The sequence below is a fragment of the Salmo salar genome, chromosome ssa27 (genome assembly GCF_905237065.1).
Source record: "Salmo salar chromosome ssa27, Ssal_v3.1, whole genome shotgun sequence".
In the NCBI taxonomy this organism is placed as follows: Eukaryota; Metazoa; Chordata; class Actinopteri; order Salmoniformes; family Salmonidae; genus Salmo; species Salmo salar.
Window position 1 is genome coordinate 24,416,308 of NC_059468.1, and position 24,514 is coordinate 24,440,821.

Sequence of the window (24,514 nt, forward strand, 5' to 3'; positions counted from 1 at the left end):
TAGGGACTGTTCCTCAAACTCAACAGTAATGGCCTTTACAATAAAGTGTGCTATCCTCAGAGCCTAGTGTCGTGACGTTGTATTAGTTAATGTGACGACTGTTGCTCATCGAATGATTAACGGTTTATAATTGCGTGATTAAATGAATTAAGCAATGAATCAAGCAATTATTAACTCATCAACCTGGGGCACCATGGGAAAATTATTTTGATTGAGTTTCTATTTCCCAAATTAACTCAAAGAATATCAGAATATCGATTTTACAACAGTCGCTAAATTAATCAACCTCTTGTCTCATGTCTGAATGTCGCATAATCCGTGAATCTGCACGAACCCGGGCTACACCAATGAGTTTACCACACCAATCTTAGTTGATTATTTATTTACTAGCAAGCTAAAATGATGATAAAAATACACATACACAAAACACAGTCTAGGCTATTGATTAGGACTTAGTATAACGGGCCAACACACTATGGCGCGTGTTACCCAAAATGGGGATTTAAAAGAGAGAGAAACAAAGAAAGTACACGAGAGAAATATACATTTGGGTTCATTTGTCAGCTATGCTTATCTAAACCTAGCCTTGCCCCGAACTGCCGCTCTTATGGGTCAGAATATAATGATGTAATTACGTGTTGGAGGTCTCAGGTGGGAAGCTCCGCGTGGGTCGTTTAGGCTTCTCAATGACGCACTTCTCCGGCGCAACTCTCTGGTTGTCCTCACGATGTCAGTGTCCTTCTTGGTTTAGTGGTCTGATCCCTCGCCCTTGATCTGAAAGGGGTCTTCTGAGGACAGACAGCTCTGTAGCTCAGAGCTCACAGCTTAGGACTCGAACGGTGTAGATACCACGATTCAATGGAGAGTGGAGGCTGGGTGGTTCGGCTTGAATTCACCCGCTTAGACACAGCTACTCGTCCGTAGCTCGTGTAGAAAAATATTCCTTTGTCTTCAACCTTGTGTTTCGTTTTGGGGTTCGTTGACTTTGTTAGACCTTCGCTGCAGCTTGGGGTCACTTAGTCTGATATGTTAATTCTTCACTCTCCTGTCTTATACCCTCGGGTCAGAAGTGGGCGTAACCGCCTTTAGGGAAATTCTCTGGGTGTACCAAGTTAAGGGACAAGGCCTAGATTTGACTAAAATCCAATTTTAGACACTAACTTCACATTTCATCCTTACCAAAACATTCTCTTTGGTTTGGATATTTTCCACACAACGTACAATGTATAAACATCAGGCATATACTGGGAAAACTCTTAAAGGTACAATGTTTTCATAATAACGTAATCTCTTAAACTTTAATAACAATACAAAAGTTACATACATTTTCATATTCCACCTCTCGTCATGACCACCATTGTGGCTGACGGAAACCATTGTTCCAAAGTCCCTATATTGCATGTTTAATGTTCTGAGGCCAGTTCTCCATTGTGAGGACAAAGGAATTTCTCTGTGACCTAAGGTTTATTATTGGCGTGAGGGGTCATAAAACCCCCACATCTTCAGACCCCTAGATCTCTCCTCCTCTGTTGGGGGTTTGGGAGATAATCTGTAGGGTGGTGGTCTCCTGTACCCTGACCTGATCAGGACAGTCATGACACTAGTGTCTATGCTGCCTCACTCCCGTTCCACCTGGTGCCTTCCCAGGATCATCCAGGGCAGAGCTTCCATCGTAGACAACTATAAGGGCCCCTATTTCCTGAGTTGACTGCGCACAGAATCACCCCTCCTACGACTCCTTACCAATGCACTCAGTACTACTAATATAGCCTCAAGTTCCCTTTACTCCAGTGACTCAGTCACGCAGTTGACTAATTAACCAGATGCAAAAAAAATCCTCAATCAAGTCACTTACAGAAACCCAGAGTAAAACGACATGCACTTGTATGACTCTTTGATGACACAGGGTTTCAGAACAATAAAGCAAGTTTATTCAAAATTCCAGAAACAGGCATAAAAAGTCCTGGCTCAATCAATCTATATCACAAATCAATAATCACACAAGCAATTACAATAAAATTATTATTATCTAAACCCCTATCAGGCTGCCAAAGCAATATTTTTGGTCTATTACAATTTTATGAAAAGCCCAGAATTTAATAATAATAAAAACAATCTCTTACCTTCTACAACTATAAACAGTCTTTTGTCACCCCCCCCCCCCCCCCGAAGATGATCAGTCCCTCAGTTGGTGATTCAAAACTGTAATAGCTACTTAAAACTTCTATCAATAAGGTAACCTTAAGGATTCCTTCTAGAAGTTTACTTTAACACTAAGAATAAAACCAAGTATAGTAAATAATAAAAATATTTATAAGCTAAAAAGCTACAGCAAAATTATTCTTCAGCAGACAAAGGTTCTTTTAGCGAGCCAAAGGAGACTCGTACCAACTAAACATTCCTGCCTCTTTTATGTCCTAATCCTTGTCCTAATGACGCCTCGCCTAAAAAACTCTTATGGTTTTGCTGACACCTCTACAAAATCTTGCACCTGCATCTGCAAACCCGCTCCTGACCCTTGAATGGGCTTTTTCAGCTAACCACTAACCACACATTTTTCCGTTAACCTAGGCTTTCTAAAACCACAGGCTCCTCCCCGCCCCAGGATCAAGTGAGTCGTGATGCAAGTAACCACTAACCCCCCAAGAAAGGTGCAGGTTATTGTAGGTCAAGATGGAACCCTTTGGCTTAACATCATCACCACTACTAGTTTTAAACATGAACACTTCCTTTTCCCTTCAAACCAACTGTCATGACTTCCCCCCCTCTCTCCCACCAGAGAGGAAGGGGGAGAAGTGGGCTGGAAGAAGCCACCGCTCCAAAACCACCATAAAAAAGTCAGACTACGGTTTGCAACTGCACATGGGGACAAAGATTGTACTTTTTGGAGAAATGTCCTCTCGTCTGATGAAACAAAAATATAACTATTTGGCCATAATGACCATCATTATGTTTGGAGGAAAAAGGGGGAAACTTGCAAGCCGAAGAACACCATCCCAACCGTGAAGCACGGGGGTGGCAGCATCATGTTGTGGGGGTGCTTTGCTGCAGGAGAGACTGGTGCACTTCACAAAATGGATGGCATCATGAGGCAGGAAAATGATGTGGATATATTGAAGCAACATCTCAAGACATCAGTCAGGAAGTTAAAGCTTGGTCACAAATGGGTCTTCCAAATGGACAATGACCCCAAGCATACTTCCAAAGTTGTGGCAAAATGGCTTAAGGACAACAAAGTCAATGTATTGGAGTGGCTATCACGAAGCACTGACCTCAATCCTATAGAAAATTTGTGGGCAGAACTGAAAAAGTGTGTGCGAGCAAGGAGGCCTATAAAAACCAAAATCAGTTACACCAGCTCTGTCAGGAGGAATGGGCCAAAATTCACCCAACTTATTGTGGGAAGCTTGTGGAAGGCTACCCAAAACGTTTGACCCAAGTTTAACACTTTAAAGGCAATGCTACCAAATACTAATTGAGTGTATGTAAACTTCTGACCCACTGGGAATGTGATGAAAGAAATAAATGCTGAAATAAATCATTCTCTCTACTATTATTCTGACATTTCACATTCTTAAAATAAAGTAGTGATCCTAACTGACCTAAAACAGGGAATTTTTACTAGGATTAAATGTCAGGAATTGTGAAAAACTGAGTTTAAATGTATTTGGCTAAGGTGTATGTAAACTTCCGACTTCAACTGTATCCAATAATTTTGCAACATTCAGAATGAGACTGATATGATTAATGGATATGAATAAAGATTAATGGATGACTGGTATGATAACGATATATTCTGATATATTCTTGAGTTAATTGGGAATGGTAACTCATTAAACAATTTTTTTCTGTGGTGCTCCAAGTTACTAAGGAGTTAATTGTTACATTATTAATTTAATCACGTAATAATTAAACATAGTTAATTGATTTGATAAAATAGCCGTCATCACTTTAATGGTAGTCACGTCACGACACAACCTTTAATATTCTAATTTCACTCAATTCTTATTTCACTCTAGCCTAACTTATTACTCCAGTGACATCTTAAACATTCAACATCCCATCATCATCCTATTATTTCAACATTATAACATTTCACTATCAATCTTGTCATGGAAATTCTACACAGGGACTCTCAAAGTCAAGCTTAAATGAATCATTCTTTATGGTCAGTTAACTGGAGAGGTTCCAACAAACTTGATGCACCATAATACACATCTGTCTGGAGCTCCGACGGGGTAGTCCCGTTAGATCTCTTATATGCTGCTTACACAGACAAATTATAGTTGCATGATTTAGCTTATTCATTATTCATAATGAATTCATCATTAATGTTTGGTTTATGCATGTGACCGACCAATACCTCATAAGGCTTCCTCTCTCCAAGCTGAGACCTTAAAACTGAGATATCCCTTTTGTTTTCAAAACAAGGTTCTGGGTGTCGTGACGTTGTATTAGTTAATGTGACGACTGTTGCTCATCGAATGATTAACGGTTTATAATTGCGTGATTAAATGAATTAAGCAATGAATCAAGCAATTATTAACTCATCAACCTCGGGCACCATGGGAACAGTATTTTGATTGAGTTTCTATTTCCCAAATTAACTCAAAGGATATCAGAATATCGATTTTACAACAGTCGCTAAATTAATCAATTTCCTCTACAGTCTCATTCTGAACGTCGCATAATCCGGGAATCTGCACGGACCCGGGCTTCACCAATGAGTTTACCACACCAATCTTAGTTGATTATTTATTTACTAGCAAGCTAAAATGATGATAAAAATACACATACACAAAACACAGTCTAGCTATTGATTAGGACTTAGTATAACGGGCCAACACACTATGGCGCGTGTTACCCAAAATGGGGATTTAAAAGAGAGAGAAACCAAGAAAGTACACGAGAGAAATATACATTTGGGTTCATTTGTCAGCCATGCTTATTTAAACCTAGCCTTGCCCCGAACTGCCGCTCTTATGGGTCAGAATATAATGATGTAATTACGTGTTGGAGGTCTCAGGTGGGAAGCTCCGCGTGTGTCGTTTAGGCTTCTCAATGACGCACTTCTCCGGCGCAACTCTCTGGTTGTCCTCACGATGTCAGTGTCCTTCTTGGCTAAGTGGTCTGATCCCTCGCCCTTGATCTGAAAGGGGTCTTCTGAGGACAGACAGCTCTGTAGCTCAGAGCTCACAGCTTCGGACTCGAACGGTGTATATACCACGATTCAATGGAGAGTGGAGGCTGGGTGGTTCGGCTTGAATTCACCCGCTTAGACACAGCTACTCGTCCGTAGCTCGTGTAGAAAAAGATTTCTTTGTCTTCAACCTTGTGTTTCATTTTGGGGTTCGTTGAATTTGTTAGACCTTCGCTGCAGCTTGGGGTCAATTAGTCTGATATGTTAATTCTTCACTCTCCTGTCTTATACCCTAGGGTCAGAAGTGGGCGTAACCGCCTTTAGGGCAATTCTCTGGGCGGACCAAGTTAAGGGACAAGGCCTAGATTTTGACTAAAATCCTATTTTCGACACTACCTTCACATCTCATCTTTACCAAAACATTCTCTTTGATTTGGATATTTTCCACACAACGTACAATGTATAAACATCAGGCATATACTGGGAAAACTCTTAAAGGTACAATGTTTTCATAATAACGTCATCTCTTAACCTTTAATAACAATTCAAAAGTTACATACATTTTCATATTCCACCTCTCGTCATGACCACCATTGTGGCTGACGGAAACCATTGTTCCAAAGTCCCTTTATTGCATGTTTTAATGTTCTGAGGCCAGTTCTCCATAGTGAGAGGACAAAGGAATTTCTCAGTGGCCTAAGGTTTATTATGGGCGTGAGGTGTCATAAAACCCCCCACATCTTCAGACCCCTAGATCTCTCCTCTTCTTTTGGGGGTTTGGGAGATAATCTGTAGGGTGGTGGTCTCCTGTACCCTGACCTGATCAGGACAGTCATGACATGGGCATACTGCCAAATTGCTCTACTGATAGTGAGGATTCCTCCCAGGAACATTCAATCAGTCACTTGCATGAACACAGATATGTGTTATTAGAAAAGCACAAAGTTTTACATCACATTCCCTCCTGTTATCATTCACTCTGTGATAATTATCATTACATTTTATTCATTTGGTTATTACTTAAACTATCAAAGAAGTAAGTAAACCAAATCAACGCATAAAACCAGACACTTTCAAACCCTTCATTCTGGGTAGTAAACAAAATAAACACATAAAACCAGACATTTCATCCGTTCAAACCCTTCATTCTGGGTTGTACAATCCATCTTGTAAAACCATTGCAGTAGAATGTTTTAACTTAACCTGTCTGGGCTAGGGGGCAGTATTTTCACGGCCGGATGAAAAACGTACCCAATTTAAACAGGTTACTACTCTGGCCCAGAAACTAGAATATGCATATTATTAGTAGATTTGGATAGAAAACACTTTCAGTTTCTAAAACTGTTTGAATGGTGTCTGTGAGTATAACAGAACTCATATGGCAGGCAAAAACCTGAGAAAAATTCAAGCAGGAAGTGGAAAGTCTGAGAATTGTAGTTCTTCTTTTGATTCTCTATCAAAGCTACAGTGTCTGTGGGGTGACGTTGCACTTCCTAAGGCTTCCATTGGCTGTCTAAAGCCTTCAGAAAGTGGTTTGAGCATTCTCCTGTCACTGGGCAGAGTATAGGAGCTCATTCACTGAGTGGTCTGCCTGGCAACAAAGGGATTGGATATGCGCAGTCACGCGAGCACGCTGTTCCTTCTTTTTCTTCTTGAATGAATATGCTATTGTCCTGTTGGAATATTATCGCAATTTTACGTAAAAAAATACCATAAAGATTGATTTTAAACAGCGTTTGACATGCTTCTAAGTACGGTAATGGAACATTTTGACTTTTCGTCTCTCGTTCCGCACTCGCTTTGGATAAGTGATCTGTACGCACGAACAAAACGGAGGTATTTGTACATAAATATGGATTATTTGGAACAAAAACAACATTTCTTGTGGAAGTAGCAGTCCTGGGAGTGCATTCTGACAAAGATCAGCAAAGGTAAGAGAACATTTCTAATACTAATTCTGAGTTTAGGTTGCCCCGAACTTGGCGGGTGTCTGAATAGCTCACCGTGATGGCTGAGCTATGTACTCAGAATATTGAAAAATGTGCTTTCCCCGTAAAGCTATTTTAAAATCTGACACAGCGGTTGCATCCAGGAGTAGTCCATCTATAATTCTTTCAATAATTGTTATATATTTTGTCAACGTTTATGATGAGTATTTTTGTAAATTGATGTGCACATTCACCGGATGTTTTGGTGGGAATACATTTTCTGAACATCACGTGGCAATGTAAAATGTTGTTTTTGGATATAAATATGAACTTTATCGAACAAAACATACATGTATTGTATAACATAATGTCCTAGGAGTGTCATCTGATGAAGATCGTCAAAGGTTAGTGCTTCATTTAGCTGTGTTTTGGGTTTTATTGACACATGTCCTTGCTTGGAAAATGGCTGTGTGATTATTTTTGTCTATGTACTCTCCTAACATCATCTAATGTTTTGCTTTCGCTGTAAAGCCTTTTTGAAATCGGACAATGTGGTTACATCAAGGAGAAGTGTATTTTTAAAATGGTGTTAAATAGTTGTATGTTTGAGAAAGTTGAATTATGACATTTTGTCGTTTTTGAATTCGCCCTGATATTTCACTGGCTGTGTCCCGCAGGTTGGACGCTAGCGTCCCACCTAGCCCATAGAAGTTAAGACCTTTGCTTCATACAGTTACACATATGCTTTATTACACAATTTCATTTATGGATTCTGCAATGATATTTCAGCTGGAGCTTTTGTCGTGAGTGGCATGTTAATGACAGATCGGTATATCAATCAGTGGAGGCTCCTCAGAGGAGGAAGGAGAGGACCATCCTCCTCAGTTAATTACATAAAATAAAATGTTTAAAACATTTAAAAAGTTATCCTTTTTAGATAAAACAATGCTAAATATAATCACGTCACCAAATAATTGATTAAAACTCACTATTTTGCAAAGGTTCAACCCCCTCCATAGACTTACACAGTAATTATGACAACTTCCGGAGGACATCCTCCAACCTAATCAGAGCTCTTACAGCATGAACTGACGTTGTCCACCCAATCAAAGGACCAGATAATTAATCTAGTACTGAAAGCATAAGCTACACCTATCTAGCACTGCAATGCATCAAATGTGGTGAGTAGTTGACTCGAAGAGAAAGAAAGAAAATAGTTTAACAGTTTTAAACAAATAATTTTATTCCTAAATGAAGGAGAAACAGAGAGCGATTTTGGCATTTTCTTCACTTTCAGTTTCACTTAGCTAGCAAATGCAGCTAGCTAGTTAATCCTACTGAAACATCCTGCTCAAACAGAGGGATGCTATGTTAGCTAGCTGGCTATCCAACACAACACTGGAACTCTTCCAAGTCAAGGGAAGATTTTGGTTTTACTAATTTATTGCCACCAGGGCCCGCCGATGTAACTGCTAACTGACTGTACACTGTAACGTTACTGCATGATTGTAGCTGGTTTACTAACACATTAGTTCTATTAGCTATGCTAACTATGACTTTACTTTAGCTAATATGGTGACAATGATGTAGGCTGTGTCTCTCTACCTGTGTGCACCTACGTTGTAAACTTTCATTCATAGGCTAGGTTGTAGCAACCTCATGATGGTTATAGGGACAATCTGAGTATCATGTAGTAGCCTAAACCTATCGCTGTTACATTTAACTGGGTGAATGGAATATGAATGACAGTCATTCAATATGCTTTATTAGAAATAAGGCCACGCTCATGATAAAAAAAATTGTCCTCCCTCATCTGAAACGGCACTGATATCAATGAATTTTTGGGTCTAAATTACAATACATTTTGCAGTGTGCAGAACTCCACAATCAAGCAGATACCCCAAATAAACCATTTTGGACAAGTCTGAATCAATTACGGGCATGATTGACCACTCGCACCTCTCTGATTCAGAGGGGTTGTGTTAAATACGGAAGACACATTTCAGTTGAATACATTCAGTTGTACAACTGACTAGGTATCCCCTTTCTCCCTTTCCATCACAGCACTCATTCTTCTGGCGTTTCTTCATTTTCTTATTCAGATAGTAGTTACGTTTGTCCTCCCAATGGCTCATGTTCAAAGTGGATGGCCCTTGATAATGTCCCGATTTCAATATCTGGGGAATAATCTGATTTACCCAAGCAGACAAATCTCTCACATGAGCCGCCACTGTCCTTTACGGTCTGTTATGTCTTGTCCATTTCCCTACCAGTACACCAGTAGCATGAGAGAAGGTTGGACGGGATCTCTCTCCATGCTCAATCCACATGGACTCATGTTGCACACATGAGAGAAAAGGCAGTTGACAGCTTTGACTGGATGCTGTGTACAGGTTGCTGGCTCGGACTCAGGTCTCTCGGTAGAAGTGGTGAAGGACCATAGTCGCCATTACTTCAGCCAGTTAGAGGGGGTGAGGTTCACACTGTTCTTGGTCAAATTATTCCTTCCTTGCGTTAGATACCATCTGTGTCACCTTCGCCATAACCTCGAGAGAGGACAGACCAGAAAAACTCTTTAGTTTAGGCCATTTCTGATTCAGGAAATCCAGACAAACTATTCACTGTATGACAAATTATTACTTCTACAAATATTCTTAATACAAATGTCTAAGACAAATGCCAAGGAGAATAACAACACACAGTTGAAACCATTTTTGCAAATTGGTTTATACTCCCCTATCATCTTGGCTATCTCACCGTTGAGTTAGAGGGCTAATCCTTAGAGAGAAATTCTGATCATCCAGTAGACCCAATCTGGTGAGATTTGTATTGAAGCAAGACAAAAACAAAACAGCAACAACAATACACTTCTTCATATAAAACTCCTTATCCTCCTTTGGACACATGACTCAGATCGTGATTCATGAGTCTCCAAAAAACAACACTTCCGGTTGAATCAAAATAACAAATCAAATAAAAATGACAACCCTTGATAACTCCATCTTAACATAATTGTATCCCATATTCCTGCTTACAAGTAAAAAGTAAAGCAGGAAGTACCAGTGCCTCGCTCAATACGGAAGTAGTCAGATGACGCAGATGCTAGCATTGTTTTGCTAGCACAGACTGGAATATGTTCCATAATTCATCCATTGACATTGAAGAGTATACCACCTCAGTCACCGGCTTCATCAATAAGTGCATCAACGGAGCGCCAAAGTCTAGGGCCAAAAGGCTCCTTAACAGCTTCTTCCTCAAGCCATAAGATTGCTGAACAATTAATCAAATGGCCACTCGGACTGTTTACATTGACCCCCCCCCTGTTTTTATAATGCTGCTACTCGTTGTTTATTATCTATGCATGGTCACTTTACCCATACCTACATGTACAAATTACCTCACCTAACCTGTGCCCCCTCACATTGACTCGGTACAGGTACCCCCTGTATATAGCCTCGTTATAATTATTTTATTGTGTTACTTTATTATTATTATTTTTACTTTTTATTTTTTGTAAATATTTTCTTAACTCTTTCTTGAACTGCGTTGTTGGTTAAGGGCTTGTAAGTAAGCATTTCACGGTAAAGTCTACACCTGTTGTATTCGGCACATGTGACAAATAACATTTGATTTGATTTGATCAGATGATACGGTGTCCCGTCAAGTGGAATAGGCACCTTCTAAAGTAAACAATCCCAGAGCCCCTCTCTTGTAATCTTATCAATTTTACCTGTTGTATTGACATATGATCTTGTGACATCAACTAGTCAAAATATAAAATCTGCTGTTTAACAAATCTGCTAGAAAATTCTGTGCTGGCTGGCTTATCAGCTCAATATTCGGAACAAAAAACATTTACTTGGATTTACTTCAATTCTGGACACAGTTCCACGTAATGGAAACAGATTGTTTTAGATGACATTACCTTCTTGCTTAAATCCTTGGTGCTACCCAAACTATAGATTTGAGTAATAATAATTGCAAATGGTCAAAATCATCTCTTATTTAATTATTCATACCTCTGTCCCAAATGTTCATACTGTGTCCTTTACAGTCTGTTTGAGTTCATTGAGTACTGGCGGCTATCTATTTGTCCACAGGAAAGTTATCTCTAACCCAAACAATGCTCAATCCCTCTGTTCATCATGTGACCTTGTATTAAAACATTTACTTATTCAAGTTACAAAGACATTGCATTATTACGGTGCTATCTGAAAGCCACTAATATTACCATTCACTTTGTTATGTTCACTAGTCTCCATATGTTTCCTTAAACTAGGACTCTTAAGACCCTCTCAATCACTACTGCTAATACACACGGATCACTCTCAAATGTTCTGCTTTCACCCCTATTGTAAGGTTTAAAACAAAACAAACATGATCACTTTTTCCATATTGGAAGGCATTGTTTTCATATTAGTCTACCCTAACAATGTTACTCTTAATATTTCTTATCAATTTCTGTTGGATATTCACTTTCTACTTCACACTTATTAAATGCCTACTATTTTAAGATGAACATGTAATGGGCAAATGTATAAAATGCACCGGTCAATTCAGAAGGGAAGAGAAAAAATGTCTGTGATCAACTTTCACTATAACTGGGCTGGCACTGTCTATCAGTCCCCTATAGATGGGGTGGCAGGTAGCCTAGTGGTTAGAGCGTTGGACTTGTTGCAAGATCAAATCCCTGAGCTGACAAGGTAATAATCTGTCATTCTGCCCCTGAACAAGGCAGTTAACCCACTGTTCCTAGGCCGTCATTGAAAATAAGAATTTGTTCTTAACTGACTTGCCTAGTTAAATTAAGGTAAAATAAAAAAATTGATGGCGTGCTCTGCCCACAATAAGTCTCTACCTAGCAACTTAAACTCTAGTACCCATTATACATTCATACATTGTTACTTTATCAAATCTAGTAACCCATTATACTATTAATTTATCTTAATACTTTTTACACCACTTACGTACGTCTATGAGTATGTATATGTGTATGTATATATGCATGTGTATATACAGTGAGGGAAAAAAGTATTTGACCCCTGCTGATTTTGTACATTTGCCCACTGACAAAGAAATGATCAGTCTATAACTTTAATGGTAGGTTTATTTGAACAGTGAGAGAAAGAATAACAACCAAAAAATCCAGAAAAACGCATGTCAAAAATGTTATAAATTGATTTGCATTTTAATGAGGGAAATAAGTATTTGACCCCCTCTCAATCAGAAAGATTTCTGGCTCCCAGGTGTCTTTTATACAGGTAATGAGCTGAGATTAGGAGCACACTCATAAAGGGAGTGCTCCTAACCGCAGCTTGTTACCTGTATAAAAGACACCTGTCCACAGAAGCAATCAATCAGATTCCAAACTCTCCACCATGGCCAAGACCAAAGAGCTCTCCAAGGATGTCAGGGACAAGATTGTAGACCTACACAAGGCTGGAATGGGCTACAAGACCATCGCCAAGCAGCTTGGTGAGAAGGTGACAACAGTTGGTGCGATTATTCGCAAATGGAAGAAACACAAAATAACTGTCAAATCTCCCTCGGCCTGGGGCTCCATGCAAGATCTCACCTCATGGAGTTGCAATGATCATGAGAACGGTGAGGAATCAGCCCAGAACTACATGGGAGGATCTTGTCAATTATCTCAAGGCAGCTGGGACCATAGTCACCAAGAAAACAATTGGTAACACACTATGCCATGAAGGACTGAAATCCTGCAGCGCCCGCAAGGTCCCCCTGCTCAAGAAAGCACATATACATGCCCGTCTGAAGTTTGCCAATGAACATCTGAATGATTCAGAGGACAACTGGGTGAAAGTGTTGTGGTCAGATGATAGCAAAGAGCTCCATTTTGGTCTCAACTCAACTCGCCGTGTTTGGAGGAGGAGGAATGCTGCCTATGACCCCAAGAACACCATCCCCACCGTCAAACATGGAGGTGGAAACATTATGCTTTGGGGGTGTTTTTATGCTAAGGGGACATGACAACTTCACCGCATCAAAGGGACGATGGACTGGGCCATTTACCGTCAAATCTTGAGTGAGAACCTCCTTCCCTCATCCAGGGCATTGAAAATGGGTCGTGGATGGGTAATCCAGCATGACAATGACCCAAAACACACGGCCAAGTCAACAAAGGAGTGGCTCAAGAAGAAGCACATTAAGGTCCTGGAGTGGAGGGAGCTGAAGGTTCGAGTTGCCAAACGTCAGCCTCGAAACCTTAATGACTTGGAGAAGATCTGCAAAGAGAAGTGGGGATCCCTCCTGAGATGTGTGCAAACCTGGTGGCCAACTACAAGAAACGTCTGACCTCTGTGATTGCCAACAAGGGTTTTGCCACCAAGTACTAAGTCATGTTTTGCAGAGGGGTCAAATACTTATTTCCCTCATTAAAATGCAAATAATTGTATAACATTTTTTGACATGCGTTTTTCTGATTTTTTTTGTTGTTATTCTGCCTCTCACTGTTCAAATAAACCTACCATTAAAATTATAGACTGATAATTTCTTTGTCAGTGGGCAAACATACAAAATCAGCAGGGGATCAAATACTTTTTTCCCTCACTGTATACATATATACACTACCGTTCAAAAGTTTGGGGTCACTTTGAAATGCATTTCTTTGTCAATTAAAAAACATCAAATTGATCAGAAATATAGTGTAGACATTGTTAATGTTGTAAATGACTATTGTAGCTGGATTTTTTTTCTGGTGTTTTGCTGGTACTATTTAATGAAGCTGCCAGTTGAGGACTTGTGAGGCGTCTGTTTCTCAAACTAGACACTCTAATGTACTTGTCTTCTTGCTCAGTTGTGCACTGGGGCATCCCACTCCTCCTTCTATTCTAATTAGAGCCAGTTTACACTGTTCTGTGAAGGGAGTAGTACACAGCGTTGTACAAGATCTTCAGTTTCTTGGCAATTTCTCGCATGGAATAGCCTTCATTTCTCAGAACAAGAATAGACTGACGAGTTTCAGAAGAAATGTTTTTGTTTCTGGCCATTTTGAACCTGTAATCGAATCCATAAATGCTGATGCTCCAGATACTGAACTAGTGAAAAGAAGGCCAGTTATATTGCTTCTTTAATCCGAACAACAGTTTTCAGCTGTGCTAACATAATTGCAAAAGGGTTTTCTAATGATCAATTAGCCTTTTAAAATGAAAAACTTGGATTAGCTAACACAACGTGCCATTGGAACACAGGAGTGATGGTTGCTGCGGTCACGTTCAAGGAGCTCCTTTAGCACCTCAGATTCAGTGACTGCCTGCAGGGAGAAACTTTGTAGTGGGGCAGGGGAAAAAGAGGGAGGAGCATCGGGGCTAGTCGCATTAAAAGGGGTGGGAGATTAGGAAATGTTGGACGGGCAAGGAGCCATGGCTGAGTCAAATAGGAATCCTGACTTAATGAAGTGGTGATTAAAGAGCTCAGCCATGTGCTTCTTGTCAGTAACAACCACATCATCAAGCTTAAGGGACATAACACAACCGAATATAATACCATATTATAGTAGGCCTATAATGCTACTGTTACACCAAAACACAGGAGGTTGGTGGCACCTAATTGGGGAGAACGGGCTCGTGGTAACAACTGGAGTAGAAAAAGTGGAATGGTAACAGATACAGTGCATTCGTTAAGTATTCAGACCCCTTGACTTTTCCCACATTTTGTTACGTTACAGTCTTATTCTAAATTTGATTAAATTGTTTGTCATCTGCCTTTTACTGAGGAGTGGCTTCCGTCTGGCCACTCTACCATAAAGGCCTGATTGATGGAGTGCTGCTGAGATGGTTGTCCTGGAAGTTTCTCCCATCTCCACAGAGGAACTCTGGAGCTCTGATCACCTCCATGACCAAGGCCCTTCTCCGATGTCTCAGTTTGGCTGGGCAGCCAGCTCTAGGAAGAGTCTTGGTGGTTCCAAACTTCTTCAATTTAAGAATGTGTTCTTGGGGACCTTCAATGCTTTAGAATTGTTTTGGTACCCTTCCCCAGATCTGTGCCTCGACACAATCCTGTCTCGGAGCTCTACGGACAATTCCTTGGTTTTTGCTCTGACATGCACTGTCAATTGTGGGACCTTATATAGACAGGTGTGTGCCTTTCCAAATCATGTCCAATCAATTGAATTTACCACAGGTGAACTTCACAATTATCACAACACATACAGTAGGTTGTAATATAAAAAAAATGTCTGCCATGGCTTCCCCAGTGATTTTACCCACGCAACACTACTGTTTATATAGCATCCAAAATATTTTTTACAATTGAGGAGTGCCAAGATGGGTGCTTCAATACAGCGCCCCCTGTCAGTCATCCAGGGTGTATACACATCATTGGTCCCAACCCACGTTTTGACAACTGAATGGGAACTTGCCTGCCTGCCCTCCCTACCATTTGAGTGATGCCAAATACATTTTATTGACAACGAAGATATGTGCTAACTGTGAATAAGTCGTTGAAGTGCAGCATAGCTATCTAGCAAAGTGATTCACATTTCTTGCTAGCTAACAACTGCACCTCTAGCTGTACCCATGCGTGAGTGAACCTAAAAGGAACTTCAGGGAGATAGCCCATACTAGTCACCTCGACATCATGCTCTCAGACGCCATAATGGGCAGATACAATGTTGCATCCTCTAAGTATCCCCATGATATTTATAGTGAGCTGCTGCCCCATAGCGGTCATGCTGCAGTACTGCATGGGCTGACACAGGAGAACACACCCTCAGACCAGCCAACATTGTTTTAGAGAATTTGGCAGTACATCCAACCAGCCTCACAACTGCAGACCATGTGTAACCACACCAACCCAGGACCTCCACATCTAGCTTCTTCACCTGCTGGATTGTCTGAAGGGGGGTGCTGAGGTGTATTTCTGTCTGTAATAATGCCCTTTTGTGCGGGGAAAACCATTCTGATTGGCTGGGCCTGGCTTCCCAGTGGGTGGACCTGGCTCCCAAGTGGGTGGACCTATGCCCTCCTATGGCAGAACCTCTGCCTAGTCATGTGAAATCCATAGATTAGGGCCTAATTGATTTCTTTTCATTGACTGATTTCCTTCTATGAACTGTAACTCAGTAACATTTTTGAAGTTGTTGCATATTTATTTCAGTATATTTGTTCAACGAAACGTTGAACTCATCGGTCCTCACTCTATAAAGTCAGAAGTTCCTGGGCACAGGTCATTCCGCCGTGTCCTCCTGACAGTGGTGGTTGCTGTTCTCTATCTGTCCCTGGTAATGTTAACCCGGGCTGGGGACAGGACAGAGGGAACTTCTTGTCCATCCTGCGTGGCCGCAGTCTACGAGCATCAGGTGATTCTGAACCCAGAGCCGCACATGCGTCTGTCCCTAACCGCGGCGCTCAAGCACATGATGAGAAACCTGAAGGTCTATGAGGAGCAGGCCGTGCAGGCAGCAGAACAGGTAGGTATACCTTGTTCCTTCATAACACACAGAGAAACAACCTCCACATCCCTCTCTCTTGCTCTCTCTCTCTGTCTCGGTCTTTCTAATTCAAAAGGCTTTATTGGCATGGAAAGTGTTGTACATTGCCAAAGCAAACATAGACACTCTGACTCTTTCCTCCAGGGGGCTCAGATCATTGTATTTCCAGAGGACGGTATCCATGGGTTCAACTTCAGTCGTCTGTCCATCTCTGGTTACCTTGAGACCATCCCTGACCCACTGACTGAGGACTGGAACCCCTGTACACAGCCTGACAGACACAATCACACTGAGGTATACGCACGCACGTGCACACACACCTTTACTTACCACTGTGGATCCATGTCTAATGTCATCAAATGTCTGTTAATGTGTGTTCTGCCCTGTTCTCTGTCAGGTCCTCCAGAGTTTGAGCTGCATGGCTCGACGTCACCAACTATACCTGGTGGCCAACATGCCTGACCTCCAGCCCTGCCCTCTCATCCCCACCTTGACCCCTCTCAAACCCCCTGCCCCCCCGATGGGCGCTGGCAGTTCAACACTGATGTAGTCTTCAGGTTGGTGATAAATGGGTTGTTTCGGTTTTAAACACGTTTCTTGATCCTGTGAGAAAATAATTTATTGTACAGGGAGCACTACAGGTATTCTAAACCTCCAGAGGTTCTCTTGGAATAGGGGAATTGATTTTCATTGATTTCCAAAACCTTTTTAGTTATACAGGAGGGACTTGGAATTATGTTTTTGCTTTTCATCCTAAGCGCACCCTACCAGCAACCATTTTCTACAGGAATTTATTTTATTTGTATAATAATTGTATTACTTTTACAAGGATTTGGGTTATATAGATGAAAATACATTTGGTTTTCTCATTCACTGCAGGTCTGATGGTTCCCTGGCGGCTCGCTACCACAAACAAAACCTGTACTTCGAGAAGGAATTCGATACCCCGCCCAGACTAGAGGTGGTGACCTTTGACACGCCGTTCGCCGGACGGTTTGGAGTGTTCACCTGCTTTGACATCCTGTTTCATGACCCTACTGTCAGACTACTGGAGAAGGTACACAAAGTCGCACAATGTTTCATTATGGATGCAAATGAATTCATCAAAAGTCTTAATGTTTATCTGCATCTCTCTCAGGGTATAAGACAGATGATCTTCCCCACAGCCTGGATGAATCTGCTTCCTCTACTAACAGCGATTCAGATCCAGAGAGCGGTCAGTCTGGGAGCTAACGTCACTCTGCTGGCGGCTAACCTCAGGCATGACAGCAAGGCTATGACGGGCAGCGGCATCTTCACCCCTAGTACTTCCATCTATCACCACGCCTTCCACCACCCTGGGGGGCCAGAGGAGGGGAAGCTGCTGGTGTTGAGGATACCTGTACTGGACAGTGACTGGCTGGCAACACAGAAGCAGGCAAAGAGGCAGGGGGAGAAAGGAGGAAAGAGTGAGGCAAAGGGGCAGGGGGAGATAGGAGGAGAGGGTGAACCTCCCTCTGCCGCTGTTCCTTCCTTCCCTCTCTCCCACTCCCTCCCCCTTTCAATGCCTCTATGATGGGTGACCTGTTCTTCTTCAGGTTGCTGCTTGATTCAGAGGGCCAGCTGACTGTGTGACGGTCTGCTCTGCTGCCACCTGCAATACCAACGGTCCACACAGGGTGGCAATACGGAGCTCTATGCTCTTGGGGTGTTCGCTGGCAATCACACGTTTGCCGGACGCTTCACCTTGCAGGTAGGGAGAAACATTTACATTACATGCATGCATTACAACCAGGGTTAGGGTCAATTCCATTTACATTTCAGTCAATTCAGGAAGTACACTGAAATGTAAATTCCAAATCTCTTCAATGCTTCTTAATGAGGAAATGTAGAATTGGAATTTTTACTTTCTGAATGAAATTGACCCCAACCCTGATTACAACTTACATTTGAAACTGGTAGGGATCCTGTGTTTATGTATACATGCAATGTTTTTTTATTTACTACAGCTGTGATCTTACATTTACATTTTAGTCATTTAGCAGATGTTCTTATCCAGAGCGACTTACAGATGCAATTAGGGTTAAGTGCCTTGCTCAAGGGGGTATCGACAGATTTGTCATCTAGTTGGCTCATGGCATTAATGATTACCCCCTCCCCCTCCAGGTGTGTGCGTTGGTCCGGTGCTCGGGGTCAGAGGTCAGCTCCTGTGTAAAGGAAGTGGAGGAGGCAGAGTCTAGAGTGGACTTCCGGTTGGAGGGGAAGTTCGGAACGCGTTACGTTTACCCGTCGTTGCTAGGTAGCGGCATGGTTGTAGATAAACCCTACCGGATCGAGAAGACCACCGATGGTCGAGTGACCATGGAACACTCAGGGATGTCTGTCGGACTGGTGACTGCATGTCTCTACGGCAGGGTGTACGACCAGGACTAGGGTGTGTGAGTGCGAGAGAGAACAATAAAATAAATGTTCTCCAACCTCTGTTCTCTAGGAGACAGAACGCGTCTCCTTCCTGAGTGGTATGACGGCTGCGTGGTCCCATGGTGTTTATACTTGCGTACTATTGTTTGTACAGATGAACGTGGTACCTTCAGGCGTTTGGAAATTGCTCCCAAGGATGAACCAGACTTGTGGAGGTCTAAAAAAAAATTCTGAGGTCTTGGCTGATTTATTTTGATTTTCCCATGATGTCAAGCAAAGAGGCACTAAGTTTGAAGGTAGGCCTTGACATACATCCACAGGTACACCTCCAATTGACTCAAATTATGTAAATTAGCTTATCAGCAGCTTCTAAAGCCATGGCATCTTTTTCTGGAATTTTCCAAGCTGTTTAAAGGCACAGTCAACTTAGTGCATGTAAACTTCTGAACCACTGGAATAGTGACAGTGAATTCTAAATGAAATCTGTCTGTAAACAATTGTTGGAAAAATTACTTGTGTCATGTACAAAGTAGATGTCCTAACCAACTTGCCAAAACTATAGTTTGTTAACAAGAAATTTGTGGAGTGGTTGAAAAACAAGTTAATGACTCCAACCTAAGTGCATGTAAACTTCTGACTTCAAATGTAGTTGAATACATCATGACTGTTCCCTATAATATAGTTGAATACATAATGCCACCTAGTGCTCTACATGACACCCTTGGTCCTGAAGTGTGCACTACTAAAAGCATTGGCTTGGTTTAGGTATTTCCTTACAAATTGTTGAAGGAAAGTGAACAAGTGCACACTTCAGAAGGAGATTGGGACGCACCCTCTATTCCTTACATGTGCTTCATCTATTCCCACCATCATTTGGAGAACTCAAGCATTTCAAAATAATCAATCATTGTTTTATTCGTTATCAGTCATTATTGAGAACATTGCACCATATTAAGTCCATATTTTGTCTTGACTTCTCTCCCCTGGAAAAGGCAACATTTCACTCATGTTTCCTTTCTCAGGTAGTGTAGAAACATTCAGGGTGTGAAGTGTTAAGACTGACGATACCTTAGTGACTGAGGCCTTACTAACTCACTACTAACTCCTCTCCTGGAGGAATCAACTCTATGAATCAGACAGTAGTAACTAGTATTATAACTCTTCTGTGAGATTCAGTGACTTGATTCAGTATTGACTCCGCATTAGGTGAACAATGATAAGTTCTGTCTCTGTCCATTATAATAAATTAAACTTAACTAGAATAAAACTAGTCTGGGTACTAGTCTGTTTAGCTATCATTCCACTCCTGTCATGCTAAACAGCTTTGGCATATGACACAGAGTACAAGGAGTGGAATATTCACTAAACACACTGGTACCCAGGCTATAACAGACTGGTACCCAGGCTAGAAGAAAACCCCTAAAGGAAGAGCTCTGGAGATGCAGAAGAAATTAGAGATGTAAAGTCTGTTGGTCCGTTTGGCTAGGATTGTCCCTCTGCTCTCTCCATACGTACAGCCCCAGCCCTTTCATTGTCATAGGGCAGATGTTTGGTAACAAGGACCAATCCTAGAGGACCGGAGCTACCCACCCTTGCCACTCAGTCCAGAAGACGCCAGTCCTCATTTTACTTTAGTATTAAACCTCTTCTTGGTAAGGGACGAGAGGACAGAATGTCGTGGAGTGAGTGGTTCAGAGAGTAGAGTCCTAAAATCCTGCCAAAGAGGAGGTGGTATATTCAAGGTAGGCGTGTCTTCAGTAGGTCTCAGAATCAGAGTCGTTAAACTCATTATCGTCGTCGGGGGAAACGCAGAGTAGGCGGTCCTGCCTGCAGTAGGAGGTGTGGTCAGTTCTTAGAGGGGGAGGGGACTCAAATGCTACTCCTTTTGATTGGTGATTGGAGTAGTGATTGACAGATTGTAGCGTTGCCATCGTGACACGAGGGGAAGCAGGACGCGTTGCTATGGAGACCAGGGGAGAGGCGGGCAGCATGGAGTTAAGAATGAGAGCAAGACAGTCGGCTACATCCCTGTTAGGTGCACAGGACAGGGCTGGAGTATAACCTAGGAGGGAGAGAGAGAAAGAGGGCGAGTGTGTGTGAGAGAGGGAATGTGTGTGCATAACACCTCACATAACTCTGCCCCAAAACAATGAAAACTTCCCACCCAGTGGCATATGGGCTATTAAAGTGAGTGCTGATGCAGAGCCATGATAAGCAGTACCCACTTTGCCAAAGGCAGGGGCGCAAAATATGTATCTTGCCCATTGCGTCTCCCCATGGTGCGGTTGGAGATGCTGCGCCAACAATGCTCTGTCAATGTCATCTAACATATCATGTAGGCTCGTCCAGGGTTTCCCAACCCTCTCCTCGGCCCCCCAGACGTTTCACATTTTGGTTTTAACCCTAAACTGGCACACCCGATTCAATTAGTCAAAGCCTTTGATTAGTTGATTAAATGAATCAGGTTTTCCAGTTTAGGGTTAAAACAAAAATGTGAAATGTCTGGAGTGGCCTTAAGAGAAGGTTGGGAAACCCTGGACTAGCCTATACGGTACAAATAACATATAGCCTCGGTGGCCTTTTCTGTAGCTTACAGACAGACCAAATTTATGACAATGTCATGAGAAACTTTAGGCCTACATCATGTGTTTCTCCAATCCAATAGCTAATCATGATAATTAGCGATTTCAAGTTTTTAGCTCTATTCATCAATTTATAAGCTGACCATGGCTGAGAAAAATACAAACCGCATTTTCCAATATAATGCGATGCTTGATAAAGCCGGAACAGTTTCCTTTCAATAATAACGTTTTGTTCCTCAAAATCATTGTCACGTGGTTAATAATACAATGAATAAAAATACAAATCTAAAATTCAACTAATGCGAGAGCACTAGCCTCTGTCATATATATGGACACACTGATACACCGTGAGCTATTGGCGGCTAAAGAAATGAGCACATGGAACTTATAGATTGCCTATAGGTCAATGCAACAGTGCTGTAGGCCTATAACTTTCATTGCCAACTAAGTAAAAATAAGGAAAAATCCTGATGAAAATACAGGTTCTTTCAATCGCATTCAACCCTCTACTCTGCCTGTCAGCCTCCCTTTCTATCGGTCTTGATTTGAGCATTTGCTAGTAAAGTGCAACATTGTATAGAATCAATCAACTGGGTCTGTCCAGAAGGGGTCACTATAGCGAACTCGCAACAACTAGCTGGGCCCTAAGAGTTTCTTGCACCAGTGAGCTTGGGACGGACACAGCTGTTTTTGGGCAAAGGATACGTTTTCAGGTATTTTATGACGTTTCCACTGGATATTTGGGATCCTCCGAGCGTGACATTTTGCTCTTTCACACGGAGGCTTGGTGATTATCGAGGGGGAGAGTGTTGGACATTCTTTTTCATATATTAGAGACCGATTTTCATACGAATATTCTAAAATTTACAAAGGCAAAAGAAATGAGCGCATTTTCCCACCACACAATCGTTTCCATCAAACTGACTTGTTGCGGATAAAAGACTGATGACAGTGCACCTACAAATACCTTTTGCGGTTAAATTCCCATGTACCGAATAAAACATTAGAAAGTTAAATGGGTTTCCATCACATTTGACTCTACTGATGGTTTACTCACAATACATGTTGTGTTATATAGTGAGTGTGCCCACTCTGGTATTGGCACGTGCACTCTAGCCAACAGCTCACGGACACAGTGCGGGTATATCCTACATGATGAGATTAGACACAGTGCGGGTATAGCCTACATGATGAGATTAGACACAGTGCGGGTATATCCTACATGATGAGATTAGACACAGTGCGGGTATATCCTACATGATGAGATTAGACACAGTGCGGGTATATCCTACATGATGAGATTAGACACAGTGCGGGTATATCCTACATGATGAGATTAGACACAGTGCGGGTATATCCTACATGATGATTAGACACAGTGCGGGTATATCCTACATGATGATATTAGACACAGTGCGGGTATATCCTACATGATGAGATTAGACACAGTGCGGGTATAGCCTACATGATGAGATTAGACACAGTGCGGGTATATCCTACATGATGATTAGACACAGTGCGGGTATATCCTACATGATGAGATTAGACACAGTGCGGGTATAGCCTACATGATGAGATTAGACACAGTGCGGGTATAGCCTACATGATGATTAGACACAGTGCGGGTATATCCTACATGATGAGATTAGACACAGTGCGGGTATATCCTACATGATGAGATTAGACACAGTGCGGGGATAGCCTACATGATGATTAAACACAGTGCGGATTTATCCTACATGATGATATTAGACACAGTGCGGGTATATCCTACATGATGAGATTAGACACAGTGCGGGTATATCCTACATGATGAGATTAGACAGTGCGGTTATAGCCTACATGATTACATTATTATAGACAAAATAACTAAATTATTTTTATTTGTCAAATGGGAGCCAAGCATCGATGATCATGTCACTAGAATAAGACCCTCAATATTTATTGGAAAGGAGCATCAAGCTCATCACCTTGCACTTTCCCCGGCCTATGTGGGAGAACCACACAACCTGTCATCGCGTGACTCCAAGTTTACATCAATATGATGGGTTATTATAACAATATTTGAGTTTCCGCCGATATTTATCACATAATTCATTTTACCGACACAAAAACATCCCACCTTGTCTAGGGCATTTTGTTTTGTCGACATTTGGAAAGTTTACTGACATATTTTCTGTTTCCATCGGGCCTGTCTGTGATGTCATTTTTTTATCCAAGATGTACTTTACGCGCATAAAAAGGTTGGCTGGAAACATGATTTGTGAGGAACTATTATCGTTCACAATGGATAAAAAATAAAGACGACTTACTGTGGTGGTGAATTATAGCTGCAATATGTAACTTTTTGGGCAACCACCAAATTCACATAAAGGTGAGTTATAGATCTGTCATTCTTCATTGAAAGCAAGTCTAAGAAGCTGTAGATATTTTCTGTGTGTGCTATTTCTGTGCTTCCCATTCTTAAATGTAGTTTTTGCATCTTTAACTTTCAGTTTTCTACAGCAGCTTCAAACAGCTGAAAATACATATCTTTGGTTATGAAAAACATATTTCACAGCAGTTTAGCGGGTACAATTATTCTTTAGACTATACGTGCTTGTTTTGTCACAAACAGAAATTAGGCAAACTATTTGAATTTTAGCAACAAGGAAACGGCAGAGAAATTCTGCATAGTGCAGCTTTAAGACTAAAAATCTGACATCCCCAAATGGGCACTTTCCTGCAGCAGGCCAGGTAGGGTCAATTCAGAAAACGTGGGACATCATATAAACTGGGACAGCTTAATCTGACATGTTTATTTCTTGTTCTGAAAATCAAAACTATTGTTACTAAGCCTTTGCAGAGAAATCACATTACTTCATTGGTGTGACAGAGGGTGGCAGAGCAATCTTCAACCAGGGAGCTCACCCTCAAAGTACATAGATCAGTCACATAGCCTTTTTCCCTGTTTCGATGTTAAAGTTGTAAAAATGGTGATGTATGTGCATTCTATGTTCTGGTGCATCAAAAT

General features: G+C 41.5%; 2 protein-coding genes and 1 pseudogene across 6 annotated transcripts in view; 2 read left to right on the top strand and 1 right to left on the bottom strand.

Annotated features, from left to right (window-relative positions):
- The first annotated feature begins 16,312 nt into the window (after positions 1-16,312).
- Positions 16,313-18,125, top strand: LOC106588721 (biotinidase-like; annotated as a pseudogene). Its single transcript, XR_006762327.1, has 6 exons — positions 16,313-16,498; positions 16,664-16,813; positions 16,917-17,076; positions 17,399-17,576; positions 17,658-18,003; positions 18,097-18,125. The product of XR_006762327.1 is annotated as a biotinidase-like (transcript).
- A 3-nt stretch (positions 18,126-18,128) lies between these two features.
- On the top strand, positions 18,129-18,948 carry LOC123730898 (biotinidase-like; the record flags this gene model as incomplete). Its single annotated transcript, XM_045709220.1, has 2 exons — positions 18,129-18,251; positions 18,665-18,948. Coding segments are annotated over 2 exons (390 nt in total), but the record flags the coding sequence as incomplete, so codon positions are not given.
- Positions 18,949-19,808: 860 nt separating this feature from the next.
- The window catches only part of LOC106588741 (serine/threonine-protein phosphatase 6 regulatory ankyrin repeat subunit A), a 55,660-nt gene continuing 50,954 nt past the window's right edge, over positions 19,809-24,514 (bottom strand). For all 4 annotated transcript variants that reach the window (XM_045709295.1, XM_045709294.1, XM_045709296.1 and 1 more), the window contains one exon: positions 19,809-20,981. In XM_045709295.1, the coding sequence (XP_045565251.1) occupies positions 20,674-20,981 (308 nt within the window). In that variant the 3' untranslated portion in view covers positions 19,809-20,673. The remainder of the gene's footprint in view (positions 20,982-24,514) is intronic.